This window comes from Myotis lucifugus, unplaced genomic scaffold (genome assembly GCF_000147115.1).
Source record: "Myotis lucifugus unplaced genomic scaffold, Myoluc2.0 scaffold_113, whole genome shotgun sequence".
Classification (NCBI taxonomy): Eukaryota; Metazoa; Chordata; class Mammalia; order Chiroptera; family Vespertilionidae; genus Myotis; species Myotis lucifugus.
In genome coordinates this window covers 1520244-1535100 of record NW_005871161.1, presented here as the reverse complement: position 1 = coordinate 1535100, position 14857 = coordinate 1520244, and the positions used below count along the sequence as shown (strand labels likewise).

Sequence of the window (14857 nt, the reverse complement as noted above, 5' to 3'; positions counted from 1 at the left end):
GGGTCCCCTCAGCCCAGCCTGTGCCCCCGCTCCCCGGGGGATTGGGCCTAAGCTGGCAGTCAGACATCCCTCTGGCAGCCCGGGAGCCCTCAGGGGATGTCCACTTGCCAGTGGGGAGCAGGCCTAAGCTGCAGTCAGACATCCTTAGCGCTGCTGAGGAGGCAGGCGAGGCTCCTGCCACCACCACTGTGCTGGCAGCCATCAGCCTGGCTTGTGGCTGAGCAGAGCTCCCTCTGTGGGAGCACACTGACCACCAGGGGGCAGCTCCTGCATTGAGCAGCTGCCCCCTGTTGATCAGTGTGTGTCATAGTGACCAGTCATTCCCAGGGGTTCTGCTGTTAGGGTCAATTTGCATATTACCCTTTTATTATATAGAATAGAGGCCTGGTGCATGAGTGGGGGCCAGCTGGTTTGCCCTGAAGAGTGTCCTGGATCAGGGTAGGGGTCCCGCTGGGGTGCCTGGCCAACCTGGGTGAGGGGCTGAGGGCTGTTTGCAGACTGGCCAAGGCTCCCAGTGGGGACCCTCACCTCATGGGGTTGTGGCCAGCCTGGGTGAGGGGCTGAGGGCCATTTTCAGGCTGGCCATATCTGCAGGCTGGAAGCAGGTATCTGGGCTTTATTTATCTTCTATAATTGAAACTTTGTAGCCTTGAGCGGAGCTCAGGGCCAGCAGGGCAGGTCGGAAGCATGGCTTCCTCCATCACCGGGGGCAATCCAAGCCTCCTGCTCCCTCCAACTCCGTGGCCGCCGCCATCTTAGTTGGGTTAATTTGCATATTCACTCCTGATTGGTGGGTGGGTGTGGCTTGGGTTATAGCAGAGGTATGGTCAATTTGCATGTTTCTCTTTTATTAGATTAGATAATAATAACAATTTGCTAAGAGATCTCATGGAAAACAGACAAAATGCAAGAGCAGACAGGTAATGTAAGCAGAGAGATTGAAATTCTAAGAAAAAAAATAAAAGAGAAATGCTAAAGAGATAAAAATACAAGAGAAATAAAGAAACCCTTTGTTTGGCTCATTAGTAGACTGGACACAAGTGAGAGAAAAACCTCTGCACTTGAGGAAATCTCAACAGAAATCTCAAAATTGAAAAGCAAAGAGAAAAATTACTAAAAAATGAAACATAATATCCAAGAACTGTGGGACAACTATGAAAGTTGTAACATACATGTAATGATAACATAAGGAGAAGAGAAAGGAAGAGAAAAAATACTGGAAGCAAAAATAAATGAGGATTTTCCCCAAATTAATGTCAGACACCAAACCATAGATCCAGGACCATGAATTCAAACTGCAGAAAATGACAGATAAAGAAAACATATTAGAAGTCAGGGTATATTGAAAGAAGTCAGATACTTCTTGTATGCTGTTGTTTCCATTATATATTTTTTTGGCTTTATGATTTTATACCTTGTTCAAGAGGAATATGGCAATAAGGTATTTGAGGATACAAGTAAGACTCCACATCTTGCTATAAAAGCAAGATGGATTTTAGTTTTATATAAAAAAGAATACATTTATTTGAATTTTGTTAAGCTTTTTGTTATTATGTAGCTCTTCCATTTAATCTCTATTGTGGCAACAACAAAAAAACCACCAAAAAGATAGTATTTCACTCATTTTTAGATGTACAATATGGTACTATATTTTCACTTTCATTTGTCTATAGATAATTCCTGATCTCCCTCGTGGTATCTTCTTTGACCCAGGGGGATTCAACAGTGTATTTCTTAATGTCCATATATTTGTGAATTTGTTAGTTTTCCTTTTGTTTTTGATCTCTAGTTTCTTTCCTCTGTGGCCAGAAAAGGTATCTGGTGTAACTTCAGGCTTCTTAAACTTGGTCAGACTGATAGGAAGGCCTCGCATGTAAGCTGGGCTGGAGCGCACTCCAGGTGTGCATGGGGAGAATGTGTGTGCTACTCCGCAGCATGTTGTATGTCTGTTAGGGAATGTAGTTCAATTCATCTACATGGCGCTGCTCGAGTCCTCTGTTTCTTTATTGATCTTTTGTCTGATTGACCAAAACAAAATTGATGCAGCCATGACCCAGAGGTGATATGCAAACTGTCTAACGACATCATAGCCCATGGCCAACACTTAGCACCCAGCTGGCTGGCAAGAGCTGTGACAGTTGTGGGGAGTGAGAGGGTGTGGGGGACGAATGTCACAGGATTGTCCCCTGTTCTCAGAAAGCCAGTTTCCAGCTCAAGCAGATGGAAACCGAAAGTTGAAGGTCAAACACCCTTCACACTGGAGCAATGTTTCACTTGTTCAGACTCCCCTCCTTCAAAATAAAATCACCAACCTTGGGGAAATTAGTTCAGAATTCCGCTTTTTTACTTGAGTTTCTAATTCTTCTAACTAAGGACAAACTATATATAAAAGATATAATGTATATGAGTACATTAAAACACACACTATTTGATAAATGAATTTCTTTATAATTGAAAGTACTATTGTTGGTTTTTGTGAGTTATATCAATCCTATAAGCCTAAAGACATTTAAATCTCCCTCTTATCAATTCTCCTCAGGAAGCCACAGCATTTAGGGAACTTCAACCACTGAGGTTTGGTAGTGGGGTCCCTCATTTCTTCCTGCATAAAACTGGACCTGTAGATAGTACGGCAGCCACCCCTTTAGATTTGCCAGAATCCATCCCTTACCAAAGCAAATGTAATACCACATAATTAAATCTACTTCCTATTTTATCGATCAGTGTCCCCACCTCATACCTTGACCAAAATATCCAGAGGGAGGGAGAATTTCCCCAAGATCTTTTTGCTGCTGAGATCCTGCAGCACAGGGCTGTTGAGCAGCTCCACGGTGTCGGTCACAACATACAGATTCACCTCTGCTTCCCGGCACTGCTTCAGAAAGTACGGTTCTGGGTCTGGCAGTTTCCTGCAGGGAGTAGAGGGTCAGAGTGGGAAGAGATGCCTTTCCCAGGTGGCCCTGGGTCACCCTCCTCCTCAGGACCTGGAAGGGTGTTCCTGCTGCAGGTAGAAAGATCCTGGCACATGGGTAAGTTACCAAGGAAAGCAAAACATCTTCTTTGCTACACAGGGTGGAGGGTCTCCATTTTCTGATGGGGCGTGGGAGGAGAGTACGCAGGCTATTTTTGTGAAGGCATCAGCATTTTCTAAAATTATATTGGCCCTGTTAGAGGGCAGTTTATAGATGCCCAGTGCCTGGGCCTCCCACCTGAAGAGGCCGGGAGTGGACAGGTGCACTTGGTTGACAACAGTCCCCAGGGAGCCTGACCATTGTCTAGAGCAGCGGTTCTCAACCTGTGGGTCGTGACCCCTTTGGGGGTCGAACGATCCTTTCACAGGGGTCACCTAAGATCATCAGAAAACACATATATAATTACATATTGCTTTTGTGATTAATCACTATGCTTTAATTATGTTCAATTTGTAACAATGAAAATATATCTAGCATATCAGATATTTACATGATGATTCATAACAGTAGCAAAATTACAGTTATGAAGTAGCAACGAAGATAATTTTATGGTTGGGGGTCACCACAACATGAGGAACTGTATTAAAGGGTCGCGGCATTAGGAAGGTTGAGAACCACTGCTCTAGAGGCACAGCAGGGTGGGGTGGGGCAAACAGGTAAACGTGATGAAGCAGGAGGTGCTGGATGAGTTTCCAGGACAAGCACATGGGGATGTGGACAGAGTAACTGTCCCTGGCAGGTGGCTGGGAGGCTGCCGTGAAGATGCAGGTCTGGGCAGGGGATGTGACGGGTTGAAAGTACTGAAAACAGATTTCATCTGCATTTCTGTTCTCTGGCTCAACTCTCATTCCACTAAAAGCCCCACTGGGTTGGCGCCCTGTAGAGAGCCGAGGGGAATACTGAGAGATCCTTGCATTGCTTTTCAGTGGAGGAGGTCCCTGAGCGTCCAGTATGAGTTTTCCCGTCACCCTTTGGGGGAAGTCAAGGCCCTTACCGTGTCTCTAAGATGTTGTGTCATCTGACATTCACTCACCTCCAAGCCTCACTTCTGTCACCTTCATCCTGGTTGGCTAAGCTCCCACCTCACTGACTTCCCACGGCTCCAGAAAATGCCAAGCTGGTCCTGGCCCAGGCTTCAAACCCCTCATCTGGGCCACTTTCCTCCTGCTCTTTGCTCCCTTTATTCTGCAGGTCTCAGTTCAACTGTTAGCTCCACAGAGAGACCTAAATAGGCCCCTCCCTCCAGCCCCTCTTCCACCAGCTCCTGACACTACCCACATACATTTATCAAAAGTGTTTCACTGCCTTTCTTCTCACATTGCCAGTTTGACCTCAGACAGACTTTTTTTTCTTGGTGCTAGATAATAAAAAGTGTCCCTCAAATTGGAGCCTCTTCAACTGCTGAAAAATTTCTAGGACAAATTTTATTTTATTTTCCTGCAGCTAAAACCCAAATACTCTTTTACACCGTAAAGTCTTTGTAAATGTTAGTTCTAATAAGTCTTACAAGACACCAGGAGAAACTGTGCCACACCCGGTCAAAGTAGCTTTCAGTCTCCAATAGCCTGGGATTTTCATTAGTTGCTTTAGTATTTCTTTGCACTGATAGAAATACTATTTAGGCCTGGCCTGTGTTGCTCAGTGGTTCAGTGTCAACCTATGAACCAGGAGGTCACAGTTCAAATCTGGATCGGGGCACATGCCCGGATTGCAGGCTCGATCCCCAGTAGGGGTTTTCAAGAGGCAGCCAATCAATGATTCTCTCTCATTATTGATGTTCTATCACTGTCTCCCTCTCCCTTCCTCTCTGAAATGATTACAAATATTTTTTAAAAGAAAAAATACTCTTTAAATTAAAATCTCTGTTTCTAAAAGGTCTTTTCCCACAGGCACTGAGATAAATTAAATTCTAAGACTCTGAGCCATACTTTGTTTAAACAGAGTTTCAGAGCCGTTGCCTCACTTAAATTAATACTTTAACTTTATTTTTTATTGCTTATTTTTCTCACTCACTGCATATCCCCTGCCCCAGTAAATACGTTTTAGGGCAGGGATTTTTATCTGTCTTGTCATTACTCTAGCCTGACCACAAAACAGCATAGTAATGGACAACTGCAGCTTTTTCTTTTTTAAATATATATCTTTGTTGATTTTAGAAAGGAAGGGAGAGGGAGAGATAAATAGAAACATCAATGAGGAGAATCACTGATCGGCTACCTCTTGCACACCCCGCACTGGGAATCGAGCCTGCAACCCTAGCATGTGCCCCTGACCGGGAATCGAACCATGACCTCCTGGTTCATAGGTCGACACTCAATCACTGAGCCACACCAGCCAGGTGACAACCGCAGCTTTAATGAAGACTTATTAGATAACTAATCACTGTTCCATGAAGGAATGAACACGTGAACATCCAAAAAGGGCAGTGTGTTGCCGGAACCGGTTTGGCTCAGTGGATAGAGCGTCGGCCTACGGACTCAAGGGTCCCGGGTTCAATTCCGGTCAAGGGCATGTACCTGGGTTGTGGGCACATCCCCAGTGGGAGGTGTGCAGGAGGCAGCTGATGGATGTTTCTCTCTCATCGATGTTTCTAACTATCTCTCTCCCTTCCTCTCTGTAAAAAATCAATAAAATAAATTTTTTTAAAAAAAGGGCAGTGTGATCTGGGGTGTCATTTTCCTCATTCTGAGCCTCCTTGCCCAAGAGGAGAGCTCTGCGTGGGGCCCATTGACCAGGTCCCTCCCCCTGTCCTCACCTCTTCTGAAGCTTGTCCCAGGTTTCATGTGGGGTGCTAACAATCTGGTACTCGAGGGAGGACCCTCGGCATGAAGCAGTCTCCCCCGAGAAGCCCACTTCTGCCCCAACATTCACACTCCCAGCCGCCTGCTGCTTCGTGACCACAGTGTCACTGAAGACGGCAGACACTTCCACAGCAGCATCTGGAAACAAACAAGGTACCTGAGGTTCAGCCAAGAATTCCCTCTGGAACAGCTGGGAAATGGCATGGAAACGGAACGACTGAGCCCTAGCTCGCCCAGCTCTCCCACTCAACTGAATCTCCACCGAGAAGCTAACTCATCAGCCGACATTTTGAGTGTAAATGACTCCTGAGGACGTTTGAATCCACCCAGGGGCTGGATAACAGGGATACTGTCCTAACCCTAAGGAATGGTGAGGTCCCCTGTGTGGGTGTCTCAGCATGTCTTGCTGGCTGCATCCCTTCTCCCTGCACCCTTGTTTTGCAGCCCCTGCCTCCTATGCCCCTGGCTGACAATACCTGGGACTGAAGAACCTGGTTCGAGGATGTGCATGAGGGAGACGTCAAGTGGTTCATCAGGTAGTTGCCAAAACAGAGAGCGAGCCTTCTTTCTCCGTATTAGAGAAAACCGGCGTATCTTGGTGGCCCTCTCCAAGCATTTGACAGGTCTGAGCTCTCCGTCTCCGATCTCTTTGACCAATTTCTTGGTAGTTCTCTCAAACATGGAGGGCATGTTGCTAGGGGCAGAGAGAAGGGAAGCACAAAGATCAGGTGGATCTTACAGATTAGATTAAAAGAGTTTTCCCATGTCATGTAGAGAGAGTTGGCAGTGGCTTGACTGTGTCATAGGCCTTTGTCGTATATTCACAGTGAAGTCGCATGCATGTGCAAGTGACCCTGTTAGCTTTAATGGGCCCTGGGTCTTCCTTAAATAACTGTCCATCAGGATGGTCTTTAGTGAACAGATGAGATACCTACACCTAAGTCCCTCCTCCCTGACAATGACCCTGCACAGCCCCTGCATGACTGTTCCAAGGTTTTGTCATCACTGAAAAACCTCCAAGAAGACCTGACTGACCTGCCACTGCCCAACCCCGATGAAACCCTGAACACGGATGCGAGCAGTTTCATATCAGACGGCATGCGATATGCAGGAGTGGCAGTGGTAACGGCAGATCGGGTAATTTGGGCCCAAGCCTTGGGATATGGGACTTCAGCACAGAAGGCAAAGCTCATCGCCCTCACCCAGGCCCTATGGTGGGCAAGAGGAAAAGCAGTCAACGTCTACACGGACAGCAGATATGCTTTCGCCACCATCCGCGTCCACAGGGCCCTGTACAAGGAGAGAGGGCTACTGACATCAGGGGAAAAGAAAATCAAAAACGTCCCCGAAATCCTTGACCTACTTAAAGCCTTGTGGTTGCCAAAAGCGGTATCTATAATACACTGCAAGGGACACCAAACAGCAGACACCGAAGAGGCTCGGGAAACACATTTGCAGACAGGACAGCCAAAGAGGTGGCTCAAAAACCAGTGGGGCCCCTGGACATCTTACCTGTCCTCCTGGCACACCTGTTAGAAGGAACACGTAGGCACTCCACAGAGGAGTACAAGCTAGCTAACAAGTTAGGAACTCGGCCGGTGGCTAGCGGATGGGAAATATTACCAGACCAGAGGGTACTACTACCCGAGCCCCTCGGGGGGACTGTGATCAGCCAGATTCACCAGAGCACACACCTCGGATCCACGAAGCTGGCGGAGCTCCTCAGCAGAGACTACTACCTCCCTAGGCTACATACCCTCTCCAAGTCTGTAAGAAGGCGATGCCAGACTTGTAAACCCTAGACAAGACCACCTGCTCTCCCCTCCACCCAGCACAGAGGACAAGCTCCGGGAAAAAGGTAGAAGGTAGACTTCACTAAGATCCAGACATCCCAATCTACTTATATAAAAATCATGGGTGGTGTTCATCACATACAAACAGCCACGACCGAGTGGAAGGAAGTCAGTCCTACAGGGGTTGTCTTGGCAATGGCTGCGCCCTCCCCCAAGCTGTTTCCTGGAGCTGTTTCCTGTAAGGACAGAGTTTGAGGCAGGAACCCGCCCTGGGAGGGTGGAGGCAGATCTTTCTAAAGTGTGCTGCGCCAGCACGGGGTGAACCTGAGTGGGGCGGCTGAAAGGCTTAGAAAAGACAGACAAGAGAACGAAAGCCGGTCTCGGTGGGACACTGCTTCTCTGAGAGACAGCGACCACGCCCACAGCCATGCCTTTATTTTATAGCTGATGCTATGAGGCAAAGTAAGGGCGTGATCAAAATGTTTACAAACATTCTCCTGGGTTTCAACCCTACTCAACTACATGCACCTGAACTGTGTCAAGCCCACATCACTCAGGCATGTGGGGCCACGTGTTCCGACTATAGGTTCAAGCTCACAACTACAGCTGTTGGCTATAATTGTGCTGGGAGGGCCTTGCCCTCTAAGCTGGGACTTGCACGTGGCCATGAGAGGACTGTGCCCTCTCATCAGTCCAACGCTTGAACCTGTCCAAAACACTGTAGCAGCTCCCCACAATAAAGTTTTAATTCTGTTTCTTTGTTACTAACGTTGTGGCCCCACCCCATAACAAAGAAACAAAGGAAAATTTCCCCATCGAATTTCTGAATAGTATTACTCCTTGGGGAATGCCATGTCATAAATTAAAATTGAAAGTGCTATCATCATGCTATTGAGAAATCTCAATAGTAAATGGGGTCTTTGTAATGGTAACAGATTCATTATCAAAAGATTATGACCTAACATTATCGAAGCTGAAGTAGTAACAGGATCTGCAGAGGGAGCGGCTGTTCTGATTCCAAGAATTAATTTGTCCCCATCTGACACTGGCCTCCCATTTAAATTGATTCGACAACGGTTTCCCATGATGCCAGCATTTGTGATGACTATTAATAAATCACAAGGACAAACTCTAGACAGAGTAGGCATGTTCCTACCTGAACCCGTTTTTGCACATGGTCAGTTATATGTTGCTTTCTCCTGAGCTTGAAGAGCATGTGATGTTACAGTTAAAGTTCTAAGTACTTTATCACAAGGGAAATTAGGCAAGCACTCTGAAAGTGTTTTCACTCTTAATGTGATGTACAGGGAGATATTAGAGTAAGTTTAATCACTTTATCAGTCATTGTTTGCATCACTGTTGTTTTTATATCATGTTTTTGTTGTTTTCATATCATGTTTTTGTCGTTTTTATATCATGCCTCTGTTGTTGTTATATCCTTTTGTTACTGTTTATTTATTAATAAATTTATATATTATTTTCATATACATTTTACTAATTTCCTTTCACCTCTCACACTTCTATTATAGAAAAAGGGCAAATAGCAATGTTAAAATATCTCTGCTAATTAATTCCCTTTTTAAAAAATATATATTTTACTGATTTTTTACAGAGAGGAAGGGAGAGGAATAGAGAGTTAGAAACATCAATGAGAGAGAAACATCGAGCAGCTGCCTCCTGCACACTCCCCACTGGGGATGTGCCCGCAACCAAGGTACATGCCCCTGACTGGAATCGAACCTGGGACCCTTCAGTCCGCAGGCCGATGCTCTATCCACTGAGCCAAACCAGTTAGGGCAATTAATTCCCTTTTAATGTGCACGAATCTCGTGCACCGGGCTACTAGTACAATTGTTATGCCCAGATTCCATGATCCCCAAAGACCAGACTGGGAGCCAGTTCGATGCAAAAGCAGAAGGTCCTTTTATTGGGGGCGCCAACCCGACTCTGCTCCCGGCCGGCCCCAGCGACAAGAACAGAGTGCCCCCCGTGGGAAAATCCGGCTTTAATAGGGGGGTGGCGCAAGGGTATGTGGGCCCTGCCGATTGGCCAGGCGTGAGCCGGGTCTTGTTACACAGGATGTGGTCATATCTATGGCGCACATTTCCCTTGATTGTCATTGGTTAGTTTAAAATCCCGGGCGTGGCCAGCAGAGGCCTGGGCTTCCGGGAAGAAGGCTACACGTGGCCCCAACATGGAGGATACAGGCAAGATGGAGGGGAGGGCATAGCCCTCGCCCTTTCACAATTATAAGTATCTCTTAGCATTCATAGATACCTTCTCGGGCTAGGCAGAAGCATTCCCCACCAAAGGAAAGACAGCTCAGATAGTTACCAAGAAGCTTATCACAGAGATCCTTCCTCGATTCAGCCTCCCATTAGCTTTGGGGTCCGACAATGGCCGGGTGTTCATCGCCCAAGTAACTCAATCTTTAGCTAAGACACGGAGAATAACCTAGAAGTTACACTATATCTACAGACCCCAGAGTTCGGGGCAGATAAAAAAATAAAAATAAACAAAACCTTAAAAAAGACTTTAACCAAATTAAAACTAGAGCTGGCAAAAACTGGGTGAGCCTCCTCCCCTTTGCTCTCTTGCGAGTACGGTGCACCCCATATGTAAAGGGAATCACTCCTTTTAAAGTCATTTTCAGGCGCTCGCCTCCGCTCCTGCCAAAATTAGGACAGGAAGCACTCTCGAAACTATAACTCTAGCTTGCTCAAGTCCTTACAGGCACTCCAGGGGACAACTCAGCAGACGCAGCAGATTGTTAAAGCAGCACATCCTGGGCCAGAGGAGCTGAAAATCCCAGTGAAGTGGCCTCAAATTCAACCTAGGGACTTCATCTGACTTAAGAGACTTCACTCCGCCAACCTTGAACCTCGCTGGGACAGGCCATTCCAGGTCATCCTCTCAACACCAACCACACTGCTCGTGAGTAAAGGAGGCACCCCAGGAGCAGCTCCCGGAAAGATGGACCGCCCAGTGTACCTAGGACCTGCTAAAGATTAGACTTACACGCGGCCCTCCCCCTAATCTTCTTGCTATCTTAGGCCCCACAGGGGGTGGGGGTGGGGGGGTGAGGAAAGGGTAAATAGCAGCCACCCCCATAAATTAATAAACTATACCTGGGAGCTCACCTGCACCTTAGATGGGGCCCTGGTCTCCCAGATCCCCACTCCAGGCAACACCGACACAGAATCAATGATTCGACCAGTGGGGAGCGTGCTAGAGTGGCACATTTTATTTTTAAACTTCCTGTGAGGAAATTTTAAGAACTCTAATCACAAGGCTTATAGGGGACTTTCCGAGATTTGTTTTTTTGCCCACCTTGAGGAAATGCAAGGCGTGTCAGGCCATAAAAACTGAACAATGCACTGCCCTGGTGGGGGGGGGGGGTTTGCTGGCCCCAGGACAGATCATCTGATATGACCTGGGAACCCCAACACCTGGGGGCCTTCCTGTAAGCCCACAAGGGGGCTGAACCATATCTGCAAGACAAAGACCCCAGTAGATTATAAAAAGCGAAGCCTCTGTATGTTACTGTACCCTGATTTGGAAGTTATTTCCCGGAGTCCACTAGTCACTAGTGTTAATGAATGGTTCCTCCATTTCTCTAGGAAGAGTGCTTGGTATTTCTTTGCTCTTCTGTAACAAGCTAACTGCAAAATTAGCTTATGTAACTCGCTTGCTTGCTCTGCACGGTTGTCTATGAGGATGTGGTTTCAGCCTTTAAAACCCCAGCTCTGCATCTGGTCAGAGCTACTCTCTGGACTCCCTGCATGGAGAAAGGGTGAGCAGTCACTGGCCAGTAATAAAGGCTCTTAAATTCTAATTGGAGTGGACTCTTGTGGTCATTCGGTCGCTCGCACGCCACAACACAGAGTCCAGCGGGTCAAAATCTTGAGGAATGGATGTACTGAGGAGTGGAAGCAGAGCAGTTTCACTTCCCCATGTCACCCCTCCTCTGAGGCAGCACAATTCAGTCAAGAATAACCCTGAGGTCCATGGGGGAGTGAGAGCACAGTGAGCCTGTCTCCCTCCTCCCCCTCACCCCACCCACACACACACACACACACACACAAACACACACCCACCCTCTCCTATGCAGGACACTCCTAAGAGGCCTGCTTCTTTTTCATCCCACCCACAGCGCTGAGGCGGGTTGGCATGGCTGAAGACTCTGAGGGCAGGTAGATGGCACTGATAGATGAGTGGGTAGAGAAGATGTACATTTACACACTGGAATATGACTCCACCATAACAAGAATGAAATCTTGCCATTTGTGACAACATGAATGAACCTAGAAAACATTATACTAAGTGAATTAAATCATACAGAGAAGACACATCCCTTCGCCTTATCTGCTTGCATGTTGTCACCCAGAATTCTCTGCATTGGGGAGAATTGTAGGAAGAAGTGCTGACTTTGGAGGGTTTCAAACTAAAATAAACCAAAGCACCTCTACCCATTTCTCAAACCTAGTCTGAACATTTCTCTCTCCGACCATAGTATTGTTATTGCCAGAGTTAGCTGGTTAATATTAATAAAGGGAAAAAGCAAAGGGGAGGCCAGGCACTATAAGCATGGTCATCTGGGAACCACCAGTCCACTCCCTGCAGGTCACTGGGGGAAGGGATAGAACACAGGGGGAGATGGGCCCATGTGCACAAGTCGGGGAGGGGTTTGCAGGGGGGGTGCTTGGCTGTCAGTCTAGCCTGGGAAACAATGGATTGGCTAGGAGGTGACCCCATCAGAAGCATGTGAAATCTTGAAGAGTTCATTGGTTTGAAGAAGCTACTGGTTAAAACCTCAGAAAAAAGTTCCCTCTCTCTTGTTCGCTCTTGTTCTCTTTCTCTCTTGCTCTGTGACCTGCACTTGGCCGTGTGCTCCCTGTAAGGGTTAGTGATACAGGAGACAAAGTCAAAGAGTTAAAGAGCCAGGCAAATCCAAGGTGGTACTTTAATCTGCACTCCTGGGCAAGCTACATGGGCCCCAAAGAGCAGGGCCAGTGAAGTCGTGCCGAAAAGGAGTGGAGGCATTTTTTATACAGCTGTTCAGTGAGGGCAGGGGAGCATGAGCTGTGGGAGTTCCCGCCGGGGGCAGGTCCGTCACGGGTTCCAGGAAGGAGCCAGTATCTGTGTTGCCATCTATCTGGTGCGCTGACCTATTAGGAATTCCAAGGAGATGGGACCTTGGAGGGCAACCCCTTAATTTTACATCATCAATAAAGCCCTCCACTACATGAAACTCCATCCTCCTGTGGGGACCTCAGGAAATTCTTTTCCTTGTAGCATCTCAAGAACCCCATTTCCACTTATAACAGTATCTTCTTATTCACCCCCTGGTCCCTGGCTAGAACTTACCAGTTGTATATTGTCTTGTCTTATAGAGAAAGGCTCCAATGGGTAGTGCTCCTTCCAATCTCCAGACCGCCTGAGGTCAGACAAAATCCAGAGAACAGAGAAGTATGACTCCGCTGGTCGTGTTTGCTTCCCACCAGCTGGTCCCCGACTCAAGTTCCAGGGCAATATCCTGTAACAAGCAGCAGATGAGGCCCTCGCCTCCTCCAGACCAGGTCTGGGGCTGAGCTCTGAATCACGGTCTTACCTCTCAAGTCCTTCTCAGCCGAGTGGAGACTAGAATCAGGCAGGATTTCTATATTCACTGTCTCTGCCAGGCTGTCCCATAGGACAGATCAGACTTCCAGAAGCAGAGCATATCCTCCCTCCCCGCAACTGGTGGGCGGAGTATGACGTAATCTGCAGGAAGCCAGTGCATTCTTGTTGCTTGACACAGTCATTGCAGGGAAGAAACATCTGCACAGGATATGTTCCAAGGGACCTGGTGTATATGACATACTGTTCTTAATATGTTTGCTCCTCTTCTTAGTGCTATGTATTCTAACCAAGGCCACCTCCCCGAGAAAGGTTGTTTCCCCAGGTAGGAATGTTTCCCTGGAGTTAGGGATTAACAGGACTAAGGAAGAAAATAAATCAGTAAAACCTCTTAACTAAGTGCCAGGCGGGTAGTTAATCACCTTAACTATGAACAATCACGCTTAAGCTACATAATCTTTACTTAAGAGAATCTCCTTCAGTTACTTCCTTTTAACTTAACAGAACAGTAGAGTAGTGACCTTGGAATGGAGATAACAAACTAGCCCTAACCTTTGGAATAGAGTGGATAGGATTAAAATCAACAGAACTAGATGAAGATGGGATTTTTGGCAAAGGTCGGATAAGAAACTATGGACATGAAACAAGGAACTGTAGAAGGTCAAAGGAGGACCCAAAACATACCAGGATGTGACTATAGAGGCATGCTTATAGGATCAAATGGGATAAATACAGATGTAACAGGAGAATAAAGGGAGAACCTGGCTATGCTGATGATCTGAACGCTATCTCCATGTCCTTCATTCTTCGCCGACACTGTCCTCACCTTTGGGAACCCCTGGACCGCTGGGGCTGGACCCCGGCAGTAACCTGCAGCCCGGAAATACCTGAGTGATTAACATGTTCCTTATATGGACTATACATTGGACCACCAGTCCACACCTGCCAAATACCCTAAGCCATTGTTCTATATGAACAACACAGTAAGCCACCAATCAGTGTGCGCCAAGTACATTAAACCCCCACCCCTTCCCATTCTGCCCCTCAAAGGGTGTGCTCACCCCTGCATGTGCTGCTGTCCTCCCCTTGCCAGACAGCCCAGTAGGTCCTTCTCCTCTAATAAAACTTGTAGTCCTGGTTTTCAGCCTCTGTCTGATCTTTCAGGAACAACTTATTTGGTGACATGCCACCTTAAATGCACTGTGTAAAATGAGGCCGTGTGTCTGCAAGAAAGGTAGAGATACGCTTCAGGAGTGAATAGGTATATGCAGGACCCTGGGCAGAGACTCTGTTCAATGGGAATTAATGCAAACCCCTCCTGTGTGCATGTGCAATCGATTTTACAATCTTTAGCGGTGAAGAAAAAGATTTCTTTTTTTTCTAAATGTATTTTATTGATTTTTTTACAGAGAGGAGGAGAGAGGGATAGAGCATTAGAAACATTGATCAGCTGCCTCCTGCACACCCCCTACTGGGGATGTGCCCGCAACCAAGGTACTTGCCCTTGACTGGAATCGAACCTGGGACCCTTCAGTCCGCAAGACAATGCTCTATCCACCAAGCCAAACCAATTAGGGCAAGGAGATTTCTTTTTAAAAGGACAAAACAACTTTCCCCAACCCATTTACTTTGTAATTACTTCTGTGATCACTCCCGTGGCCTCATGGGATGA

At 47.0% G+C, this 14857-nt stretch overlaps 1 protein-coding gene across 2 annotated transcripts in view; it reads right to left on the bottom strand.

Moving 5' to 3' along the window:
* Window positions 1–14391, bottom strand: part of LOC102432117 (gasdermin-C-like) — a 23946-nt gene extending 9555 nt beyond the window's left edge. The window contains exons 1-6 of one of the 2 annotated variants that reach the window (XM_023757764.1): window positions 14247–14391; window positions 13178–13411; window positions 12934–13102; window positions 6250–6467; window positions 5728–5911; window positions 2741–2909 (exon numbers count right to left, since the gene is read on the bottom strand). In XM_023757764.1, the coding sequence (XP_023613532.1) occupies window positions 2741–2909; window positions 5728–5911; window positions 6250–6463 (567 nt within the window). In that variant the 5' untranslated portion in view covers window positions 6464–6467; window positions 12934–13102; window positions 13178–13411; window positions 14247–14391. Of the gene's footprint in view, window positions 1–2740; window positions 2910–5727; window positions 5912–6249; window positions 6468–12933; window positions 13412–14246 lie in introns of both variants that reach the window. The other variant, XM_023757766.1, reaches the window with a different exon arrangement.
* Between the last annotated feature and the right edge of the window lie 466 nt (window positions 14392–14857).